Raw genomic sequence first — 25,657 nt, forward strand, 5'->3', positions numbered from 1 at the left:
AGTTTTCGCGCGCACCAGTCATTACAGATGCTGGCCGTTGTGGTATTTTACAGCTTTTGAGTAATTTTCTCAAGAAGTATGGACGTGCCACAGAAAAAAACTGGTATCATAGTAATAGGGCCTTGAGTGCAACCTGTTTCAAGAAAAATCGAAACGAATCGAGAGGAGGTCCTAAAATGCACTTTTCCGAAATTTTTTTAGGGGTACCCAAAGGAGTTCACATAAGTAGTCCATATTTTAACTTGATGTATGTCTCTTAGAAATATTACGGTGTGCAAAGTATGGACCAAATCGGTTACTGCCTTCGACAGTTATCGTGTGCAATATTTTAGCGAAAAGTTTTCAACTTTTGTGGGGGAGGTACCCAAGTGGTGTGGGCCGATAATAGAACTTTATTTAAGTTTGGGCAAACTATTGCGACTGCCAAATTTTGGACTGAATCGCTTTATCTGTTAGAGAGTTACCGTGCGCTCCATCCACTACACATGGTGCCATAGCGGGTTTTTACAGCTTTTGGGCTTGTCCTGAAAAATCTTGTACCGTCGTAATAGAGGCAGCGAAAAAAAGTTGTCACAACAAAAATTAAAACGATTCGAGAGGAAGTCTTAAACTGTACTTTTCCGAAATGTTGTGTGGGAGGTACCTGAAGGAGTGGACCGATATTGTCCATATTTGGACTTGATCTATGTCTGGTAGAAATATTACGGTTACTCCCTTCGAGAGTTATCGTGCGCATAATTTTTACGAAAAAAAATTGAACTTTTGTTGAAATATTCGACATATGATACCTTGGAGTCCTTGTATTTTATGTATAAAGTGTCTTTGGTAATATTACTGACAACAATGCGGAGTATCTTTTTATGAAAAATTAACCCTCATGCGAGTCACTAAACGGGTCTTTTTGGTCCCTTTTTTAAAAACGTTTAAAAACTCCTTTAAAATGTGATCGTATCAGATCAAAATATTCTACAAAATTATATATCATAAAATTTTACTATAGGTCCCAAAAGTAAAATCACGTTTTAGGGTTAATGTTGCACTTTATCTGATTTTATTAAGTTTTGTCCCAAAAACTTTATTCTAGATAGAAGACGTCAAAGACAAAAATATTCTCCATCAAATTTCAATATAAGTCGCCGAATAAATGAAATATACATATGTATATTTACAATATATATCAAGAAAATATATACATCAAGTTTGCCAAAAAAACACCCAAATATTTTTTTAATAAACTTATTTTGTTCTTTTTTCGAGTTGATGCATGAAAGTAACATGAAATTTTATTTTAGACGAAAGGTGTTAAAAGAAGAAATATTCTAAACAAAATTTCACTGTATTATATGTGTTCTTTTACTATCTGATGGATTTGAAAACGCAAAATAAACCAATATGAGGGCATTAAAAATATATTTTTTACATTGAAAGTTAATGCCAAGAAGCTCCTCCTTGCAATTCAATCATCACATTTAACTTTAAGTTAACCGGAACGCTATAAATTTGTTCGGTAAATCCAAACTATTACAAAAGAAGACTTATAATAATGGGGGTTAAACTCTTTATTAAAATTTATTCCATACTGAGTCAAAATCTCCTAAAATACTTCACTTTTTGGGGATTGTGCCAAAAGAAGAATAAGAGAAATTTGTAGCTGTAATATTTAACATCTCCAGAAGCTTTCGCTTTTTATATATGATTTAGGACCATATTCTACCGTTTTTATTCACATTTTCGTTCTCTGCGGTCATAAAATATATTTTATATGTGCCTTATCGAAATAATGGTTTTAGTATGTTTGGACGAAATGTGTTTCAGACAATTTGGAGTCGATTGAGCAATGTCCGTCCGTCTGTCTGTCAGTCTGGCTGGCTGGAGCGCGCGATAACTCTCGAACGGATCAACCGATTCGATCCAAAATTTGGCTTTCGTAATATTTTATCCAAACTTAGTTCAGGTTCGAAGATGGGCTATATCGGTCCACTCCTTCCGGTACCTCCCCCACAAAAGTTCGAAAATGTTCGGAAAATTTGTGCGCACGATAACTCTTGAAGGGAGTAACCGATTTGGTCCAAAGTTTGCTCATAGTGAAATTTCTACTAAACTTAGATGAGATTCCAATATGGACCCAATCAGTTCACGCTTTCGGGTACCTCCCACACAAAATTTCGGAAAAGTTCAGTTTGGGACCTGCTCTCGAATCGTTTTGATTTTTGTTGTAGCATCTTGTATTCACGGCCCCCAAGTTTCATCAGGGGCAAGTTCAATAAGTTCACTTTAAGACCTGCTCTTGAGTTACTTTGATTTCTGTTGAAGCAACTTGCAATTACAACTGTAAAAGTTTTTTCAGAGGCAAGTACATACCCTATGGCACCATATGTAGTAGTTGGAGAGCACAATAACTCTCGAACTGATAGACCCATTTGGTCCAAAATTTGGCCTTCCTCATATTTTGTCCAAACTTATTTTAACTTCCAAAATGGCCCATATCGGTCCTCTCGTTAGGATACCTCCCCCACAAAAGTTCAACATTTGTGTCCAAGTGCAGTTTAGGGTCTGTTCGGAGAATCTTTAGAAATTCATACCGATGATGTACAGCCATATTATGTTTTCCGTGGACAAGTCAATGCTTCCTTTCATTCTGGTCCAACAGGTGTACGACAACCCACTGAAATGACTAGCGGGCGTGATATCTATCGAAAAGATATGACTCTCAAAATAAGATCCACTTCCGTAATGCAATATGTCGGTCCATTCCCTCCTCCGCAAAAATTTGAACTTTAATCCTAATCCACATTTTTGTCGGCAAGTTCAAATGCCCAAAAAGTGCCACAAAATTCTGAAAAGACACTAAATACATTCGATCTGTCCGTAGATGAAAGTTCCAGTTCACATCAGGGATGAAAAATTCAGTACAATAGTACTTTTTTCAATACCATTTCAATACAAAAAGTACCGAAGTACCCCCGCGACCAATTCAGTACCATTGCACATACTCTAGTCTAGAAAAATTTTATGTGGAACTAAAAATGCAAAATTCAATATTAAAATTGATAGAAATTTTAAAAATCTGAATGTATGTATGTACCTTCATGTTGGGAATATACCAAAATATGAACCCATATTGATGATTTTCTTCGTGGAGCTTTTCAGCCCTTTGAGAATCCGAAATATCAAGTTACAGTCACTACGGTAGACTAATCATTTAAAAGACTTCACATCGAGCGGTATCGAAGTACATTCCAATATGACAACCTACAATACCTCTTTTATAGGGGCTATATTAGTGCTGGCAAACTATCGATAGTTTAATTATTGTTTTGATTGCTGACGAAAAACAAAGTGTACATGGGCCATCAAAACATTTTTTTTACTATCTGTTACGAATTATTTAAAAAATAATTTGTTCAGAGTTCAATTTAAACAAGGCTTTACGACAGCGATCAAAACGATAGTCGGACTATCGATAGTTTGTCAGTTCTAGACTATTTTAAACGTGCATCTATACCCACATTCTTTATAGGAATGTTTTATACCCATATCGAATACAAAGCATTTAATTGCAATAATTTCGATAGGATAATGAGGCTAATACTTTTAAAATACCGTTCTATGGCGGCTATATCAGAACGAAGACTAAATACCAAATTTTAAAAATGTTGGTATGATAATGTGGCTCAAACCTTCAAAATACAAAAAACCGGGAGGCACCTTTGTATGTGAGCTTTATCAAAACGTGAACCAATAGAGCCCATTTTCAATACCAAACTTCCTAGAAGTAATTGAAGCTTCTTTACCAAATAAAAAAGCTGCATATTAAATATTGAGAGTTGTATTTCAAATTCAACAGACGGACGGTCCTGGTTATATACGTTATAGGGTCTCCGACGAATATTTCGATGTGTTACAAAAGGAATGACAAAGTTAATTATACCCTCCAGTATGGTATAAGAATATATACCATTTTGCAACATTCTTCAGATTTTGTTGTTTTTTTTTACTGAATAAAAAATTTTTTATTTTTTCCTTAAAAAAATAGTAAAAAGTACCTTTTCAATGAAAAATGTACCATTTTAGTACTTTTTGAAATTTTTAATTTTCCATCCCTGGTTCACATAGGCTGAGGGTATATCTCTGGTTTTTTTGGTTTTGGTTTTTTTTTTTTTGGCTTTTGTATTTGTTTGCACCCAAACATATAATTTGTTTGCGCCCAAATATATATTGGTTTGCAGGATCCAAACATACGTTTTGTTTGGGACTGGTTGCAAACAAATATATGTATGCTGCAAAATATGTTTGCGACATATGTTAGATAGGCGTTTTTTTTTCACCGTGTATATTTGAAATATCGATGTACCTATTTATTACATTATGCAATCATTTGATTCCAGATGCCGATTTCCCGCTGATGATTTCAGCTTTGAGGAAGATGTGTTTTATTTCACAACTAAGGAGAAGCGTTCAACGATGTTTCTATATACACTGCACCCCGGTTAACTACCTTTCATAAAATTTTAAAAAATTGGGGTAGTTATGCGGGAAAGGCAATTACGAAAATCTCGCATATCTACCTTATGTGAGCAGTTACAAAAATCTCATCTCAACCTTAATAAAATGACAATAATAAGAAAACAATAAGTCATAAAATAAAACGAAGTCTAAGGGTATAATGTAAGTTATATTATTTAATCAATAAGAAATTTATTCATCTGTGGTCATAACACCATAACATAACACTGGGCATCTTCATCGCAATTCACGTAGTCATCGAAATCGATTGTCTCAGAATATACCATTGCGGGTAATAAACCGAGAAAAGTATTGCTAAATGTTCTTTTTGGGAAAATATTTAAATATCCGAATTGGGTACTTATAGAAAAGTAATTAACCGGGACATTTGAACTCATTTATATGAAAAACTTTTGGGGATTTAGATTATGAGGCAATTAAACGGGAAAGGCAGTTAAGCAGAGAGGTAAATAACCGGGGTGAAGTGTAATTTTCATTCAGTTATGTTATGTTTGGGACTGATTGCAAACAAATATATGCTTGCTGAAAAATATGTTTGGGACATATTTTAGACAGGCGTGTTTTTCCTCCGTGTCGGAGACGATCGAAATATCGGCAAATAAAAATAATAATAAAAACAGAACAACATGTTTTTAATTTTCTGACCTCAAGCCAAATTAAATCGTAGAGAAAATTTATTTAATTATACCCTCAGCCTTTAGGCTAAAGAGGGTATTTACACTTTGATACGACCAAAAATGTGCCTCATCGAAATAATGGTTTTAGACCCCAAGTACGTTTGTACGATATCCGTTTCAGACATTTTTGAGTAGATCTAGCACTGTCCGTCCGTCTGTCTGTCTGTCTGTCCGTCTGTCAGGCTGGCTGGTGCGCACGATAACTCTCGAACGGATCAATCGATTCGGTTCAAATTTTGGGTATCGAAATATTTTGTCCAGATTCGATCTAAGTTCGAAGATGGGGCATATAGGTCCACTCCTCCAGGTACCTCCCCCACAAATTTTCAAAAATTGCCGCAAAACTTGTGCGCACGATAACTCTTGTAGGGAATAACCGATTTGGCCTATACTTTGCACATCGTGTAATTTCTACCAAACTTAGATGAGGTTCCAATATGGACTCAATCGGTCCACTCCTTCGGGTACCTCCCACATAAAATTTCGGAAAAGTTTAGTTTAGGACCTTGTCTCGAATCGCTTTGATTTTTGTTTACACAAGTTGTATCCGCTGTCCTCTATACGACGCTGTAAGTTTCATTAGGGGCAAGTCCATACTTTCTGAGAAAATAGCCTGAAAGTTACAAAAAACCCTATGACACCGTGTGTAGTGGTTGGAGCGCATGATAACTCTCGAACGGACCTGCCGATTAGGTCCAAAATTTGGCTTTCGTAATATTTTGTCCAAACTTAGTTCAAGTTCAAAGATGGATTATATCGGTCCACTCCTTCCCGTACCTCCCCCACAAAAGTTCGAAAATGTTCGGAAAATTTGTGCGTACGATATCTCTTGAAGGAAGTAACCGATTTGGTCCATACTTTACACATTATGAAATTTCTACCAGACTCAGATAAGGTTCCAATATGGACTCAATCGGTAAACTCCTTCGAGTACCTCCCACACAAAATTTCGGAAAAGTTCAGTTTAGGACCTGCTCTCGAATCGCCTTGGTTTTTGTTGTAACGGATCAATCGATTCGGTTCAAATTTTGGGTATCGAAATATTTTATCCATATTCGATTCCCCCACAAATGTTCAAAAATTGTCGCAAAACTTGTGCGCACGATAACTCTTGTTGTAACCGATTTGGTCCATAACCGATTTGGTCACTGTCCCCTATACGAAGGTACAAGTTTCCTCAGGGGCAAGTCCATACTTCCTGAAAAAATAGCCTGAAAGTTGAAAAACAACCCTGTGACACCATGTTTATGGGAAGCGCAAGATAATTCTCGAACGGATAGACCGATTCCGGCCAAAATCTGGCCTTCGTAATATTGTTTCCAAACTTAGTTTAAGTTCGTAGATAAGCCATATCGGTCCACTCCTTCAGGTACCTACCCCACAAAAGTTCAAAAATATTCGGAAAAACTGTGCGCACGATAACTCTTGATGGGACTCCGATTTGGTCCATACTTTACACATTCTCATAATATCTACCAGACATAGATCAGGTTCGATATGGACTATATTTGTCCACTCCATCCCGTACATCCCACACAAAATTTTGGATAAGTTCACTTTAAGACCTGCTATTGAATCACTTTGATTTTTGTTGAAGCAACTTACATTCGCTGCCTCAATTACGATGGTAAAAGTTGTTTCAGGGGCAAGTCCATACTTCTTGAGAAAACAGCCCGAAGGGTGTAAAACCCCCCTATGGCACCCCCATGGTCTATGTCGGTCCATTCCTTTAAGTACCTTTTCCGCAAAATTTTTGAACTTTCATCCTAATCAACATTTTTGTCGGTTCATACCACCAAAATTTTGAAACCCCCTAAATACGTATGTTTTTTGTGAAAAAATTTGCACAGGCTGAGGGTATATCTCTGTCGGCAAAGCCGACTGATACTTTTTTACTTGTTTTGTGTTTTTTCAATAATAAATATATAGGGTCTATCCCAGATCTGAAAGAATCTACTAATTTTTACTATTTTTTCGATATCATAAAGGAAAAATTGTTATCGTAGTAAAAATTTGTATCTTCTTGTAGGTTCTGAAACAGAACCATAAATATATAAAAAGAAAAATACAAAACAAAAAATCATAAAAAAATAATTTAAAGAATGTACTGAGGGGTTGCATTAGTTTTGGCCTATACTGTAGAAACCTGCACAAACTAGATGTAGGGTATAACATTTTTATGGTTTTAGGTAGACTTTCCAGCATAAGTGGTTTAAATTGCCATTTTGATTTTTCAGAGTGTCGACAAAATAATTTTATTTTGACGTAATTATTTTTGTCATGGTAAATGATATTAAGGCTCATTATTACATGTGTTCTTTTACTATCTGATGGATTTAAAAACGCAAAATAAACTTATTTGGAGGCATTAAAAATATAATTTTTACATTGAAAGTTAATGAAAAGAAGCTCCTCCTTGAAATTCAATCATCACTTTTAACTTTAAGTAAACCGGAACGCTATAAATCTGTTTGATAAATCCAAGCTATAACAAAAGAAGACTTAAAATAATGGGGGTAAAAGTTTTTCCGGATGGAGCACAGCACTGTTTCTTATTTATTTTCTAATATACTAAAATTTGAAACAAACAAAACTTCAGATATTGAAAACAGAGCTTTGTTTTTCTTTCACATCAGAAGCATATAAATAATTTATTTTATTCCAATTCTTGGCAATTTCTTCACTCGACGTACATACTTTTTTGTACGAATTAATTTCTTATCTGTCAAATGCACGCTAATCAACTATATACATAAGTATGTTTGTATCTATATTCCACTTAACATAACATTTACTATGACAAAATGAAGAGTTCACTTTTCAACGACATTATCAGATATACAGACAGACACTCACTCAATCAGTTTGTTGTGATTTATCATAATTGAATTATCACAAATATTTTGATAGCAAATTTAATGGAATATGTACACAGACAGACATTGATGGTATGAACGAACAGAGGCAACAATTCAACATTAAATACAATTACATGTAGACGGAGATCGATGACTATGTGAATGAAATTAACACAATTTCTCCATTTCTTGAATTTTTTTATTCTTTACATGTTTAAATATGGATAAATTTTCTATTTGCTTGTCTTGTTAGTACATCAAGAATTTAAGATATTTTGGTAAGTTCTTTTTAACACTTTAGAATTTTTGTGTATGTCGCCACTTTGTTTTGGTTTTGTAAACGAAAATAAGCAAAACTAGTTTTTTTTTTCTTTCATTCTTTCTTAGATTATTATACTTTTTGTTATAAATCATTTATTCACTCAGGTTTCTTTTGTTTTGCAAAAATACTTACGTCGTCATAGTAAAACATATTGTCTCTAATTTAAACTAATTAATTAATAAATATTTTTGTATTAATTTTGTTAAATACTTTTCGACTTTAGACAAAAATAGCAAAAATTTGTGGTAATAAACCACCTGTAGCTGTTGACACGAGTCCGACCAGAAAACAAATGAATGAAATTTTCAAGACCTGTAAAGCGTGCTTAGCATAACAAAAACCGAAAATAAGGCAATAACAACAAAGTAATATACGCAGCATGCTGTAATTGTTGTTGCCATTGATTAAAAATAGAGATAAACTTACAAGCAGAATAAATAGAAGGAGAGTAAAATTATTAACAAGCTTGAAACGAACGAACTGTGGAACCAGATGATAACACCAAATAAAAACAAACAAACAAAAATATTTTAGAAATTTTTGCCAAAAGAGAATTGTTATCGTTCGTTAGTTTGCAAATTGGTTATTTTGGAAAGAGGTATAAGTTAGTTTGGGAAGGAATTTTCAAACAGTTAGTAAGGAATGATGATAGATATTTGTTTGTAACATCAACTCGATTTTTTATAAAATTATTTTAAAATTATACTTTCTAACTTTTTTTATTATTTAAGACTATAACCCAAACTGAAGATCCTTGACCTATAAGCTGCAGAAAAACGTGAAACAAACTTCAATAAACCAATCTTCACAATCTAATGTTTCGATTGCCAGGCAACATATAATGGTTGTCAAAAATATTCAGTACTAGCAGACCCCGGTCCGCGTTGCTGGCCCGTCGTAATGAGTTTTAATGGCAACTTTTTATGGACTTTATGCTTGACAATTCAAAAATATGTATTTTCTACCTCACTTCTTCGGTCCATTATCAAACCGAGGAAAAGTTTAAATTTATCAAGATATGTAGTCTGTAACCTTTCTTTTCTCTTACGGACTTTGTCGGATATTTCGCCCCTGTCTAATTATAAAAGTTAACAAGTAAAAAAGCATTAAGTTCGGCCGGGCCGAACTTTTCATACCCTCCACCATAAAATATTCATTCCTGTCCCCAACTTTAAGTGAGTACGTTAAAATGTCAGATAATGAACATAAAATGCTTCATTCGGGAGGTCCTTTTATGGTGCCTATATCTAACTGTTGACAATTTTTGGTGGGCTAGAAATTGGGAGGTACTGTTATATAGGGGTTATAATAAAACATGGGCCTATGTTGACAGTTTTTGATGGGAGCCTTTAATGTCAAATAGCTCCTAATTCGGTTAAAAAATTTAGGTAGAATCCTCAAAATATCGAATATCGGTACATAACGTGGGAACTTCAAATGTCATTAACAGCTAGTTCGGAGGTATCTGGGCTATACGAAAATATAAACTTAAATGAACAAATTACAGAAAGTTCGTCCAAAAAATAAAGCCAAGGTACGGAAAATCGGGAGGTTTGTTTTGTGGCTATACAAAAACATCGACCTACGTTCGGTTAAACATTTTAAGTAAAATCCTCAAAGTACCGAAAATCGGGAAGTATCGTTATATTGGGGCTATGTTGAAAATTGTTGATGCAGTGTGTGGTGACCACTACAACCTTCAAATGTCAAATTACAGTTAGTTCTGTTAAAAATTGTAGCTAAAATTGCCAAATTACTGAAAATTGGGAGGTACCGTTACATGGAAGCTATATCCGAACATGGACTTATGTTGGCAATTTTTGATGGAGAGGTGTTGTGACCACTAAGAACTTCAAATGTCAAATTACTGCTAGTTCGGTTTTATATTGTAGGTAAAATCATCAAATTACTGAAAATCGGGAGGTACCGTTATATGGGGGCTTTCTTGAAAATTTTTGGTGGAGAGGTGTGGTAACCACTAAGAATTTCAAATGTCAAATGTTCAAATTACAGATAATTCGGTTAAAACTTGTAGGTAAAATTCTCAAAATACCGTAAATCGGGGGGTACCGTTATATGGGGGCTATACCAAAACGTGGACCTATGTCCACAAGTTTTGTCACATAAGTTTATTGACATTTAAGAACTGCAAATGTCAAATTATAGCTTCATCGGTCTGAAAATGTAGCTAAAACCGTCAAAATACCATAAATCGGGGGGTACCGTTATATGGGGGCTATACCAAAACGTGGACCTATGTCCACAACTTTTGTTATATAAGTTTATTGACATTTAAGAACCCTAAATGTCAAATTATAGCTACATCGGACTGAAAATGCAGCTAAAAACGTCAAAATACCGTAAATCGGGGGCTACCGTTATATGGGGGCTATACCAAAACGTGGACCTATGTCCACAAATTTTGTTATATAAATTTACTGACATTTAAGAACCCTAAATGTCAAATTATAGCTAAATCGGTCTGAAAATGTAGCTACAAACGTCAAAATACCGCAAATCGGGGTGTACCGTTATATGGGGGCTATACCAAAACGTGGACCTATGTCCACAAGTTTTGTTAAATAAGTTTAGTGACACTTAAGAACTCTAAATGTCAAAATATAGCTAAGTCGGTCTGAAAATGTAGCTAAAACCGTCAAAATACCGTAAATCGGGGGGTACCGTTATATGGGGGCTATACCAAAACGTGGACCTATGTCCACAACTTTTGTTATATAAGTTTATTGACATTTAAGAACACTAAATGTCAAATTATAGCTACATCGGTCTGAAAATGTAGCTAAAAACGTCAAAATACCGCAAATCGGGGGGTACCGTTATATGGGGGCTATACCAAAACGTGGACCTATGTCCACAACTTCTAATATATAAGTTTATTAACACTGAAGAACTCTAAATGTCAAATTATAGCTACATCGGTCTGATAATGTAGCTAAAAACGTCAAAATACCGTATATCGGGGGGTACCGTTATATGGGGGCTATACCAAAACGTGGACCTATGTCCACAACTTTTGTTATATAAGTTTATTAATACTTAAGAACCCTAAATGTCAAATTAAAGCTAAATCGGTCTAAAAATGTAGCCAAAAACGTCAAAATACCGCAAATCGGGGGGTACCGTTATATGGGGGCTATACCAAAACGTGGACCTATGTCCACAAGTTTTGTTATATATGTTTATTGACACTTAAGAACACTAAATGTCAAATTATAGCCAAATCGGTCTGAAAATGTAGCTAAAAACGTCAAAATACCGTAAATCGGGGGTACCGTTATATGGGGGCTATACCAAAACGTGGACCGATATAGCCCATCATCGAACTTGACCTGCCTGCAAACAAAAGACGCATTTTCCCAAAATTTCAGCGTCCTATCTCCATTTTTGTGGATGCTAGAGTGATTACCACAGACGGACGGACGGACGGACGTGCTCAGATCGACTTAGAATTTTACCCTGATCAGGAATATATATACTTTATAGGGTCGCAAATGAGTATTTCAATGCGTTACAAACGGAAAAACAAACTTAATATACCCTCCATACTATGGTGGAGGGTATAAAAAAATGGTTAAGTCGAATTCTCCCGCATAGTGAGACTTATATGTTTTAGTTTTTCATGTCTGTTGGACCGTTGAACCTCACCATTTAAGGAAATTTGTAAATATATCGTTTTTCTTGATCAAGGGCGCAACCACCGTTGTCTCGAAAATTAATTTGCAAGCCGATGCACTCACATGTTTAGCAAATATCTTTATATCGTCACCAAAAATGCCCGAAGACGAAACCCACACGCAAATCGAAATTCGTTTTTTGATTGGATCTGATACATAAAGTTAAAATACATGCTCTGGCAAAATTTCAAGCTTCTACGTTGAAAAACAACGATCCTATTAAAGAAATGGCATTTCGGAAAATGGGATAATATTGCAGATTTTGTTGTAATGACGGATCCCAAAACCAAGCGTTTCATCTGTTTTGGCTTCATTAAATACTCCCATTCGTATAGGATTGATAATATCCTGAATACTTGCCCTCATAAGAATTATATTCTATAAAACAGTTTTTTTCATTTTACAACGTTTTTTGCTTCTCCTGTAAAGTTTTGATTTTGTGGGTTACGTCTTCGGGCATTTATGGTGGCGATATAGAAGAGCTTGGTGATGAGTGAGTGAATGACTGACAGATCATCGCCCAGACGAAACGGCTGGTATGTAGGGGTGAGATAAGGCTGGGGTTTTGGAAATTCGAACTAGAAGGGTACGAAAAAAACTAAAAGGTACTAAATATTGTACCCTTTGTATTAGGCAAACGGGAAGAGCTATAATTCTGAAATTTGGAATGAGGGTCACTGATGGAGAGTTGGAAAGATGTAATAAAGGGTTTTTGGAAATTCGACCTATAAATGTACGAAAAGTACTAAAAGTTATTAAATTTAGTACCAATTGTATACTTTGAAAGGCTATAGGTAGAATCTTGGAATTTGGAAGTGGCGTTTATAAAAGGAAATTGTTTTGGAAATTCGTACTCATGTGTACGAAAAGTACTAAATGGTACGAAATTTAGTACAATTTGGATTTGGGTGAACGGATATAGCTAGAAAGCTGAAATTTGGAATTAAGATTACTGTTGAAGTGTAGGATTGAGATATGAGGGTGGTTTTGGAAATTCGTACTTATGTGTACGAAAAGTACTAAATGGTACTAAATTTGGTACAATATGGGTGTACGGATCGAGCTGGAAACCTGAAACTTTGAATTAAGATTACTGTTTGTAAATTCTTACACATGTGTGCAAAAAGTACTATATACGGTACTAAATTTGGTACAATTTGGATTTGGATGAACGGATAGAGCTGAAAACCTAAAATTTGGAATAATGATTACTGTTGGAGTATAGGATTGAGATAGTTTTGGAAATTCGTACTTATGTGTACGAAAAGTACTAAACGGTACTAAAATTTGTACAATTTGGATTTGGGTGAATGGATAGAGTTGGAATCCTGAAATTTGGAATTAAGATTGCTGTTGAGGTGTTGGATTGAGTTATGGAGACAGCTTTGGAAATTCGTACTTATGTGTACGAAAAATACTAAATTGTACTAAATTTGGTACAATTTGGATTTGGGTGAACGGATAGAGCTGAAACCTAAAATATGGAATAATGTTTACAGTTGGAGTAAAAGGTTAATGTAGTTTTGGAAATTCGTACTTATGTATACGAAAAGTACTAAACGGGACTAAATTAGGTACAATTTAGATATGGGTGAATGGATAGAGGGGAATGTGGAAATTTGGAATAAAGATTTTTGTTGGAGTTTAGGATTAAGATATGGAGTTGATTTTGGAATTTCGTACTTATGTGCAGAGCTCCGATTTACTCGGAAGTGAAAATTTGGGGGGAAGCGGTAATTTTTTTTGGGTGCAATATTTTTGGTTGGTTTGAGGCAAGTTTATTTGAGTGTGGAAAAAGCTTTTGTTTGGCGCTGGGGAGGGGGCAAGTTGCCCCCCTCAACTTGCTCAAATTCGAGAAGAGTTTCTCTCGCGAGTGGAATTCGAGCGAGTATTCCCAGCTCTGCTTATGTGTACTAAAACTAATAAATGGTACTACATTTGGTAAAATTTTCATTTTGGAGAACGGATGTAGTTCGAATCATCACATTTGGAATAAATATTACTGGCGAAGTGTATGTTTGAGATATGGAGGAATTTGAAAATTTGTACTTAAAATTTACTAAATTTTGTACTATTTGGATTTGATTGAACGGATAGAGATGGAATTCTGAAATTTGGAAACAAGCTTACTGTTGGAGTATAGGATTGAGGTAGTATTGGAAATTCGTACTTATTGCGTTGCGAATTGTACTAAATGGTACTAATTTGGTACAATTTGGTTTTGGGTGAACGGATAGAGGTGGAATCCTGAATCGTGAAATTTGGAATAATGATTACTGTTGCGTGGGTGACGTAGGGGATGGAAGATACCAAGCAACGGTCCTGACCGGTTTTAACATGGCAAAGCCCAGGATTTATCTTGGTCCCTCTTTCATCTCAAGTGGACACTGACCTCCCCGTGGTGTCACCTGGGGAACTGCCTTTAACACCCGTTAAAGGTAGTGAGCTAACATGTGCCGCGCGTTCACCCATAAGAACGTTAAAAACTTGGGTTTGGGCGTCGGGTTAGTAACCCTCCCCTAGAAAAAACAGCATACTATGAAAAAACGAAAGAAAAGAAAAACAAACCCCTCTAAAGAGGGGAATGTTCGCACTCTTTATAGAGAAGGTGCAGTCTTCGCATTGGCAGACGTACTTGAAAAGTACAAGATCGATATTACTGCCATACAGGAAATACGATGGATTGGGAAAGGCGTCACAACAACACCTAAAGGTGACGCACTGTATTATAGCTGCCATGACACAAAGTATGAGTTTGGTTGCGGATTTGTAGTTGGTCGGAGGTTAAAACATCTGGTCTCCAGCTTCACCCCAGTGGATGAAAGACTCGCTGCAATTCGATTAAAAGCAAAATTCTTTAACATCAGCTTTATTTGAGCTCATGCTCGCACTGAAGAAAAGGACGAACAGACCAAAGATATATTTTACGAGCGCTTAGAAGAAACATATGACCGTTGCCCTGCCCCTGACATTAAAATCATTCTAGGCGATTTTAATGCCAAAATTGAAAAGGAGAATATCTTTGGCCCAACAGTCGGGAAATTCAGTCTCCACAGTGAAACATCTGACAATGGTATGAGGCAGCTGCAAAACCATGGTAGTTAGCAGTACCAGATTTAATCATCTCGATATTCATAAGGGCACCTGGCTGTCTCCAGATGAAAGAACAAGTAATCAAGTTGATCATGTTGTGATAGATGGAAGACATTCATTGAGCGTGTTGGATGTACGATCGTTCCGAGGCGCAAACATTGATTCGGACCACTGCCTTGTTGCAGCAAAGGTACGCACCCGGTTAAACGTAGCAAACAAAGTACGAACAGACACAACACGAAAGTTAGACATCGGTAAGCTGCAATCACAACAGATAGCCACTCCTCATCCCGATAACATATCAGGGCAATGGCAAAGTATTGCCCACTCCATGCAAACAGCCGCAAAATCCATACTTCGATACCAGAGACCCCCACCAAGGAATCCATGGTATGATCAGGAGTGTCGTGCTGCCACCGAAGAGAAAAATGCGGCATATAGGGCTACTTTACAATCCGTAGCAACGCGTGGCGCACGAGAGAGATACCGGGAGAAAAGGAGAGAGGAGAAACGTCCTTTCCGCAGGAAAAAGAGAGAGATGGAAAAGCGGGAGTGTGAAAAAATCGAGATGTACCGGAGCCAGAATGAAGTCCGAAAATTCTACCAAAGAGTCAAGCATCAAACTGATGGCTTTGGTACAGGCACATCCTCCTGTAGAGACCAGCAAGGTAATTTGGTAACTGATACAGGTAGTGTACTCAGGATATGGAAAGAACATTTTTCAAAACTGTTGGTATCCAATAGCAGCGAAGACGACGAAGAAACCACAGTCCCAATCCCAGAAGACGGTATTGAATGTATACCGCCCAGCCAAGATGAGGTAATGACAGCAAAAAAACCGGCTGAAGAATAATAAGGCAGCAGGGGCCGATGGCTTACCAGCCGAGCTTTTCAAAACCGGAGGCGACACGCTGATAAGGTGTATTCATCAGCTAGTTAGCACCATCTGGCAAGAAAAACGAGTACCCGACGATTGGATCCTGAGTATCCTGTGCCCCGTCCACAAGAAGGGAGAGAAGACTGTATGCTCTTACTAAAGGGGCATAAGTCTACTCCCCATTGCCTACAAGATCGTGTCAGGGATATTGTGCGAACGACTAAAGCCTATGGTCAACGAGATAATTGGACCATACCAATGCGGCTTTAGACCTGGCAAGTCCGCCATTGACCAGATATTTACCCTGCGGCAAATCCTGGAGAAGACCCAAGAGATGCAGATCGACACCTACCACCTTTTTGTCGATTATAAAGCAGCCTTCGACAGCCCGCTGCGTTCAAAGGTATTCCAAGCCATGCCTGAATTTGGTATCCCCGCAAAGCTCATCCGGCTTTGTAAAATGACTCTAATTGACACAAGATCTTCAGTTAAAATAGGAAAGAACCTTTCCGAAGAGTTTTGTACCAAAATAGGTTTCAGGCATGGAGGCAGCCTTTCGTGTGATCTTTTCAACATCCTCCTAGAAAAGGTTATATGAGAGGCAAACGTCAAAAAAAGTGGCACAATCTACACCAATAGTCACATGTTACTTGCTTATGCTGATGATATCGACATCATGGGCCGATCAGTAAAAGAAGTAACTGATATCTTTATGAAGGTCGAAGGAGAATCTGCTAAAGTGGGTCTGGCGGTAAACGGTGAGAAGACCAAGTTGATGGTGTCGACGTGCTCGGACCAACTGTGGAAGTTGCTTCCTATAATATTGAGGTAGTAAAAGACTTCGTCTACCTCGGCACCTCCGTAAACACAACAAACAACATCAGTTGTGAAATAAAAAGAAGAATTGTATTGGCCAACAGATGCTACTTTGGTTTAAGTAAGCAGTTTAAAAACAAAGCCACATCTCGTCAAACAAAAATAACGCTCTACAAAACACTGATACTACCCGTACTGATGTATGGCTCCGAAGCCTGGGTACTTGCGCAAGCAGACATGGCAGTGCTTGGTGTGTCTGAGAGAAAAATTCTTCGAAAGATCTACGGACCAATCTGCGTTGACGGTGAATATCGACGTCGCATGAACCACGAGCTGTATCTGCTATACAACGACATCAATATTGTTAAACGTATCGAGATGCAGCGATTGCGTTGGCTAGGCCATATAAGAATGAGCGATGATGACCCGCTAAAAAGGCATATAAATACGGACCGCTTGGCGGTGCACGCAGAATTGACAGGCCAAAGAATAGATGGCGCAAACAAGTGGATGAAGAGATGAAAAGGCGCGGTATTCCAGAGTGCGAAGCAACAAATAGAGAGAAATGGAGATCTTTTCTTACACACTATCATTCAAAACTGACAGTCAACGTATTTTAGGACAATTTTCCGCCAAATAACAACTTTTATTTAGCTAAAAACGTTTGAAATACAATATATACGGTATTATTTAGAGATTACAAAAGAAAATTTTCAGTTAGGCTTTGATATTCACGAAATAGACCTTGATGACTGTCAGTTTTGCTTGTCAATGTGTACTATACTTTAGTTCGGCCTATGGAACAAATGTTCTGTAATGGGCCAGCTAAGTAAGTAAGTAAGGATGCAGCTGATTGTCACTTCTACCTTGTATAAATATGCCTTGCTACACATCGTCAGTGACTCTCATTCCAAATTTTAGTATTCTAACTCAACCGGTTCGCCAAATACAAATGGTACCGTTCTAGTACGAATTTCCACAAACCCAACCTTATCTGACACTCAAAATTTCAAGATTCTAGCGTCTGCTGATTCGTATGGGCGTTGAGTCAATCGCATTACTCTTTTATTAATATAGTTTTTGTTGTTTATAACAATAATTTTGAAATTCAAATTTCTCGTCATAAAAATTTACTAACTTAATTTAGTGGACTTAGGTTATTTTTAAAATTAACGTAATGACATACACTTTGCATAATAAATTGTTTGTTAACAGGTGTATGAATGAATTTGAGTAAGAGTACCTCCAATACTCCACTCAAGGAACAGATAATGCGTATACGATCTTTATCGGACACGAGCGAGCGTATGAATGTCATGCAATGTTTGTCAAACTAATTAATAAAATTTCCTAGAACTAATTAATAAATTAGTAAATAAAAAAACATAAAAACAAATAAAAAAGCAAATATTTGTATGGGTCAAGTAAACAAAATGCAAGAAAAATCGACAATCGGAAACAGCAGCAATTTGAGATAGTAAAACAGTAAAGTTTAGGAAAAATAGTTGTAGAAATAAGAAATACACCCACCCCATAAGAAAACGAAGAACAACGTACATCCATGGTGGGTGTAGTAGAGGATGCCGATTCTAAATTAAAAATTAATAGAAAAGAAAAGAGCAAAAGACAACAGAGGAAGAAAAGAAAAAGAAAGAAAAGAAGACGGAAACGAAAAGGTGACAAAGAAAAGAAAAACAAATAATGATATGAGTAATTTCTTCGAGTGATGATCCCAATGGGGGGCACTGCTGTGCCACAAAATACCCACCCCCTAGATTAGGTGTCGAACTGACATGTAAGAATGTTGTTGCTGTTAAACCCTCAGCACATGAACTGCAATTATTTATACACTCTTGACATGACTGTTGATGCTGTTGCTTATGCAGATGTTGTTGCTGTTGTTGACGTTTGCAAATTTGACAATGCATATGATTTTGACGGCAATAGCTATGCGGATTGTTACGTCTGTAGTGTGAACTGCGACGATATGGTGACCAGGCATTTGTTGGTTCATTGCAATTGCCGACGCCAGCAGATGAAACGATTTTTTCAAAACTATTTCCCATAGTTTGTGGGTGTGTGTGTATATGTGTGTTTGATTTTTGATTGGAAGCTACTTATGTGAGTTATTGATTTTTTTCTTAAGGATATTGATTGATTTTGATTTCTCTGAGGATATTGATTGTTAATTAGCTGCAGTCATATAAAAAGCATATTACATAAATGTTCGGCAAAATACGAATGTTGCAGTATAATTGTGTAAAGGTTTTTTGTGTGTGTTTGTTCATTGATTTGCATACACTTTCGCTACTCAGAACAAATATAGGCAATGTACCGTAAAATTTGTGGAATAGAACAAATACTGCTACTTGGCAGCTAGCTATACCTAGCAACAAGGTCCTTCGTAGGTTTTTATGTACTTTAGTTTTGTTTATTGGAAATCCTAGTTTTTCAATTCCACTATACAGACACAAAAAAGGGAGATCAGTTAAGACAGGTTTACAGATTCCATCCAAAATATGTTGACACTTTTATACCCTCAGCATTTATCCTAACGAGGGTATATACACTTTCACACGGGCAAAATGTGCCTCATCGAACTAATGTTTTTAGACCCCAAGTATGTTTGGACGAAATCCGTTTCAAACAATTTGGAGTTGATTTAGCCATGTCCGTCACTCTCGAACGGATCAACCGATTCGGTCCAAAATTTGGCTTTCGTAATATTTTGTCCAAACTTTAGTTTAAGTTTAGGTTCGAAGATGGGTTATATCGATCCACTCCTTCCGGTACCTCCCCCACAAAGGAAGGAAGTAACCGATTTGGTCCACACTATACACATCGTGGAATTTCTACCAGACTTATGTGAGGTTCCAATATGGACTCAATCGGTCCATTCCTTCGGTTACCTCCCACACAAAATTTCGGAAAAGTTCAGTTTAGGACCTGTTCACGAATCAATTGTTTGTAGGAACTTGTATTCAATACCCCCCACATAACGGTGTAAGTTCCATCAGGGGCAAGTCCATACTTCCTGAGAAAATAGCCTGACAGGTACAAAAAAACCCTATGGCACCGTGTGTGGTGGTTGGAGCGCAAGATAACTCTCGAACGGATCTGCCAATTCGGTCCATAATTTGGTCTTTATAATATTTTGTGCAAACTTAATTTAAGTTCGAAAATAAGCCATATCGGTCCCCTCCTTCAGGTACCTCCTCCACAAAAGTTCAAAAATGTTCGGAAAAATTGTGCGCACGATAACTCTTGATGGGAGTGACCGATTTGGTCCATACTTTACACGTCCTAAAATATCTACCATATATAGACCAGGTTCAAATATGGACTATATTTGTTCATTCCTTTGGGTACCTTCCACACAAAATTTTAGATAAATTCATTTAAGACCTGCTCTCGAATAACTTTGATTTTTGTTGAAGTAACTTGCATTCGCTGCCTCAACTACGGCAGTTAAAGTTATTTTTAGGTGCAAGTCCATACTTCTTGAGAAAACAGCCCGAAAGTTGTAAAAACCCCTATGGCACCATATGTAGTGGCTGGAGGTCTCGAACCGAATACTGCGTTAGTCCAAACGTTGGATATTGTAATACTTCTTCGAATATTAGATGAAATTCGAAGGTGGTGCTTATAGGTCAACTCTTTCCGGTACCTCCCCCACAAAAGTTCGAAAATATTCGTTAAAATGGTACGCGCAATTTCTCATAGACGTAGCAAACGATTTGGTCCAAACTTTGGATCTCAAAATATTGTCGAAAATTAGTTTATGTTCAAAATTGGGCCATATCTGTCCAATCCTTGTGGTACCACCCACACAAATGTTCAACACTTTTTTGTGGTTTGAGGATCCTTTTCCTTTACACTATCTCACCCTATCATAAAGTTCAAAAATTTTTTGTTGCTGACATAATAGACACGAAAGCTTTTGACGATAACTATCGCAAGGAGTAACTCCGAAATTTAGATCAAGTTCAAGGATGGACTATTACGAACCTTGCATTCAGGTACCTTAAAGGTAGTTTAAGGCCACTTTTTAATAATACTTCTGAGCAAAAATGGAGTATAGCTCATGTTGTTACTTATTGGATCCATTAGTTATCACCGTAGGATTTTGGAGCTTTTAAACCATTATTTCTGGAAATATGGACTTGCCCACAAAACGCTTTCTGCCGGTGTAAACGGGACCCCAAGAAGAAATACATATCTTCCGTAAAAAAATCAAAACTATCCTCGACCAGTCCCTGAACTGTACTAAAGCGAAAATTTTGAACTTTTGTGAGGGAAGTTCTCGAAAGTGTTATCCGAATGTAGACCAACATGGAACTTGATGTACGTTTGGAAGAAATTTTATGACCAAATCGGCATCACTCATTATTGGTGTTTGCACGGTTTTTTGTTATAACTTTTGGGCCATTATCTCACGAAGTATGGATTTAACCCCGCTTGCTTCAAATTTTTTCAAAACAATCCGAGACAAGTCCTTAAAAAATTTGCGAAAATTTTTGAAATTTTGCCGAATATGTAGACAGTTTTTGTCCATATTCATTCCAGAGGGGTGGCCCGGTAATGTTAGTCATGCCTGCCGGATAGGCTCGTTGATCTAGAGGTTCCCGCTTATACCTTTGGACCTCTCTTTCTACATTACGAAGATTTCTCCTGAGTGTGGGAAGCCTGCTCACAATAATGTTGGAGTGGTGCTCATTGTGGTAACAAGCATAGTGCCTACACGACAATATCTTGTTGTGCTTTTGTCTTCTCATGAAAATGGACCACTGTTTCATTCATCAGGGCGACATACTGACAGGTTTGAATATTCTTCCGCTAGATAGAGCCAACATTTGCATAGCATATTGGCTCCACATAGATTACCACAGACCATTAGGCCTGTTTATAGAGGTCAACAAGGTTTCTTTGTCAGCACCACAAGTGCTGCCGCCCAGCGACTTGAGAACCTTGCACCTACTTCCGATTTGGTCAAACATAGCTGTGACTTGCGTGAACGATTTAAAAATGCTGTCGACCGTTACACTCAATATCTTGGGGTAGTTAGTGGTCGGAATAATATGTTTAGCGGGAGCCTCATTTCACCCGTCCAAATGCTGAACAGTATGGTAGGGGATTTAGCGAGGGAAATTTTCATATTCCTCAGATGGAAGAACTGCACTATCAATCCCAAGACATCCGGTTCTATGAACCGAACTGCCTCGGAGGAATCTTCGACCAGGTGCTCCCACCTGTATGTAAGAAATATTATGAGAAGCAAATTTAAGATCAAGTCGGTCGATCCATTAACGGGTTTTAATGCGCACCTTTTTAACGAAAAATTTGGAAAATTTGTGAGGGAAGTACCGTAAGAAAGGAACCGATATTGTCGATATTCAAACATAATAAAATATTTCGAGGATAAAATCGGTTGATCCGTTGGAGAGTAGTCGTGCGCTCTAGCCAGGCGGAAGAGCGGACAGGGCTAAATGGAATCCAAATTGAGAAGGATATCGTACATATTTTGGGTCTAAAACCATTATTTTGCTGAGGCAAATTTTTGATCGTATCAAATTATATATATCCCCGCCAGCCTTCGAAGACTTTCCCATTCCTGTTTTGGAATGAGTGGAGTTAGTTTTATCTCTAACCTAACCTTGGAAATATTCTCGATTTTTCATTGAGCTGAAAAAGAAATACTGAGGATGGAACTAGGAAAGGCTTAGTTGCACGGTACTCCTGCAAGAACTCGATACGTAAAAACTGAGAGCTTAAACCACAGATAATGTATAGAACTGTGTCCTATCCTTACCTATGGATGTCTCGTTTTGAAGAAGGCGCCCTACAACAAAGTAAAATAGAAAGGGTACAAACGTATCGCCTCTGTACTGGAATTCTGTAACACATTTTTTGAGTTACCGACAAAAATCGGTAAAATGAAAACGCAAAATTATGAATTAAAAGTATAAATAAATGTTGTTGTTTGTTATTATGTTTGTATGTTCGTTCTTCTGTTCAATCTGGCTCTGGGTTTATCTCCAGTTCTAGGAAAGTGGCTGCTTCGATGGGATGTAACCACAGATCCGCTGGAGTTAGATGAGTAGGTTTTGCTGGGCAGTTGAAAAGGTATTTTGTGTCGTGCGGGCCCAGGCCACATACTGGGCAGATGTCTTGCACGGCGCGGTCGATTTCCGCCCAATAATCCCACGGCAGCGGGTTCTTTCGTACCGGATTGACCCGGAACAACACAAAATCATCGTTCCGGCCAGCGGCTGCCACCTCAGTGTACATATGTTTGTATAAATAAATTTTGACAACACTGCTGCTATCGGTAGAACTTATCGACAACTGTATTTTGGTCTCCAACTTACCGAAAACATTCGTTAATTACCGAAATTATAAGCATTTTAATTTTACCGATATATGTCGGTTACTCGGAAAATAAGTGGAATTCTGTACACTACTGATCTCATTACGGTAGTTGTGAAAAGTGTATATTCTCGAATGAACATTCTTTTAAATCTACCTATATGATTTCCTATGTTGAATAACAGCCTTCCTTAAGCATATCTAAATGTCAACAAGTTCTCCTTCAAGTCCTTAATGAAATATCAATTACATCAAAATAAGTCATTCACATAACAAGTAATCTCATGTAGCATACTTTTTCATGACCTTTTCATATTCTCTCCTTGCACTTTCCTAAAAAAGTAAATAAATGACAACAACATCAACTAGTAATCTTTGCAGCTAAAAAAAAAAAAAACTTCCTTACTCCCCAAAAAAGCAGCCGAATCAACATTGGGCATTTAAATGAAACATATGACTTGATGTGATACATACTGAAAAATCCAACAACACACAGCGCATTATATATTCTACTAGAACTCTTCAAGGCCATTTCAAACGAAAACTTAACACTTATTGATTTTTCGAATTGTGTTTTCTTTTTCGTCTAGTCTAAAATACACAAGAAGAAAACCCAAAACAGAAAATAAAACAAGACATTTAAAGTACATGCATGGGATGATGGATAGGAATTAGGAAGAGGTGGTAAAAAGCTTGGGGCGCTTCTTATCTACGGCTAATGACAAAATTCTACATATGTACATAAATAATTCATTAATATGAAAAAAGAAATTAGTAACAGGAAATTACATTGCCATCATGCCCCAAAAAGAATCCAGGACGGGTACGCTCAATGTTGCCGCCGCCGCTGCCTGTTAACGATGAATGATGGGTTTGAGATGATATAGCTGCAGCGGCGGCTGCTGCTGCTGCGGCTTGTTGGGAAGATTGACGCAGATCCTGGTAACCTGATTCTAATTCGGTGTAGGACATCTTTTGACAGTTAATGCTGATGTTGTTGCTGCTACTGCTGCTGATGGTGATGATGAACCTTGAGAATGTATCAAGGTGGTGTTTGGTGAAGAGGATGATGAATCTAGGTGTGCCTTCTTTTGTGGATCCGTGAGCAGGCGAAATGTTTCAGATGTCTGACGATTCTGAGGGGTAGATGGTGTTTTTAGTAAAGTTTTTGGGGAATTTTGTAGTGAATGCATTAATCTGAATTTGCAATTTGCACACAATTACGAGGGAAAAACAATTATCGACTATTTTCTGGTTTTTAATTGGTAGACAGATACTGAAAACCCGTGATTTTCCTTTGCAATTTTTTCAGCGTGCTCGTATGCGTTTTCTCACGATTTTTTAGAATTTTTTCGCACACAATACACACAAGAAGCGAACGAACGAAGCATATCAAACCAAATTTCAAGTTGACCTTTTATCAATGAATTGCTTGCAATTTAAGGAGAAAAACACACTTTTTCACTCAAAACAATTTTCCACAGCCCGCAGTTATGTAATGCAATTTTTGATTATTTTCTTGCTTGATTTCTTTGCACCGACAAAATTGAAAAAATGATTTTTTGTGTATTTTCCAACGTCTCGCTAAAACACGACAACAACGAACGACGATAGGCAGACAATTGTCACATCTTTTGACTGGTGGTGTTGATGTTGGTATTCTTTGATGTGTCTGCAAACAACAACGCTGTTTTCTGCAGACTTGTTGTTTGTCATGCTTGTTCTTCACTGGTCCTTCTATTCCTATTCTAAACAAACATTGTTTTTTGCGACAACAGTTTTCATCACTGTCCTCCATATCTCATTCGTAAACAAATTTCATTTTTCAATGTAAACAAAAATTATAGCATTTTGTAAGTGAAAAAATGAAAATTTGTAAATGTCCATAAGTTTTAATTATTACCGAATATCAATTAATAATTTAAATAAGCTCGTAATTATTATAGACAATAAACATCAATTTTGTTTTGTGATTGATTTTTTCGTCTGCTTCCTTTGTTTATTATTTCGACATAGGGCGTATTTACATGACAGCAAAGACAGCAAAATAATTGCAAATTGGAGCTGGCAAACTATCGATGTTGTTGTGCTTATTATTATAGCTCTGCTCCTTTAAGAGCAGTACACATTGTCAGTTTTGAATGTCGATATTTTGCAGTTATCGATAACTGTCCAACCGTCCATCAACCACAAAACATTTTGTGATTGCATGATGAATGACAAAAATGAACGGCCACACTAGCAAGCACCAACAAATCTGTCATTCAAAACTGGCAATGTGTACTCAGCTTTACGTGCAAGAATCTTCAAGTTTTGCCACTTTTTACTCGAAAAGCGTTCCTTTACTTCTGACACCATACAATTCATATGAGAGCAGTTCACAAATTTTGCTACTTTTGCCGGTTTTACCATTTTCAAAAGTAAAG

At 37.0% G+C, this 25,657-nt stretch overlaps 1 protein-coding gene across 23 annotated transcripts in view; it reads right to left on the bottom strand.

Moving 5' to 3' along the window:
* The window catches only part of l(1)G0196 (inositol hexakisphosphate and diphosphoinositol-pentakisphosphate kinase), a 103,203-nt gene extending 77,958 nt beyond the window's left edge, over window positions 1–25,245 (bottom strand). For 15 of the 23 annotated variants that reach the window (XM_073974811.1, XM_073974808.1, XM_073974782.1 and 12 more), the window contains exon 1: window positions 24,021–25,245. In XM_073974811.1, the coding sequence (XP_073830912.1) occupies window positions 24,021–24,203 (183 nt within the window). In that variant the 5' untranslated portion in view covers window positions 24,204–25,245. The remainder of the gene's footprint in view (window positions 1–24,020) is intronic. The other 8 variants (XM_073974809.1, XM_073974807.1, XM_073974803.1 and 5 more) reach the window with 1 other exon arrangement.
* Between the last annotated feature and the right edge of the window lie 412 nt (window positions 25,246–25,657).

Source organism: Musca autumnalis, unplaced genomic scaffold (genome assembly GCF_047663935.1).
Source record: "Musca autumnalis isolate F117 unplaced genomic scaffold, ASM4766393v1 scaffold_3, whole genome shotgun sequence".
Taxonomy (NCBI): domain Eukaryota; kingdom Metazoa; phylum Arthropoda; class Insecta; order Diptera; family Muscidae; genus Musca; species Musca autumnalis.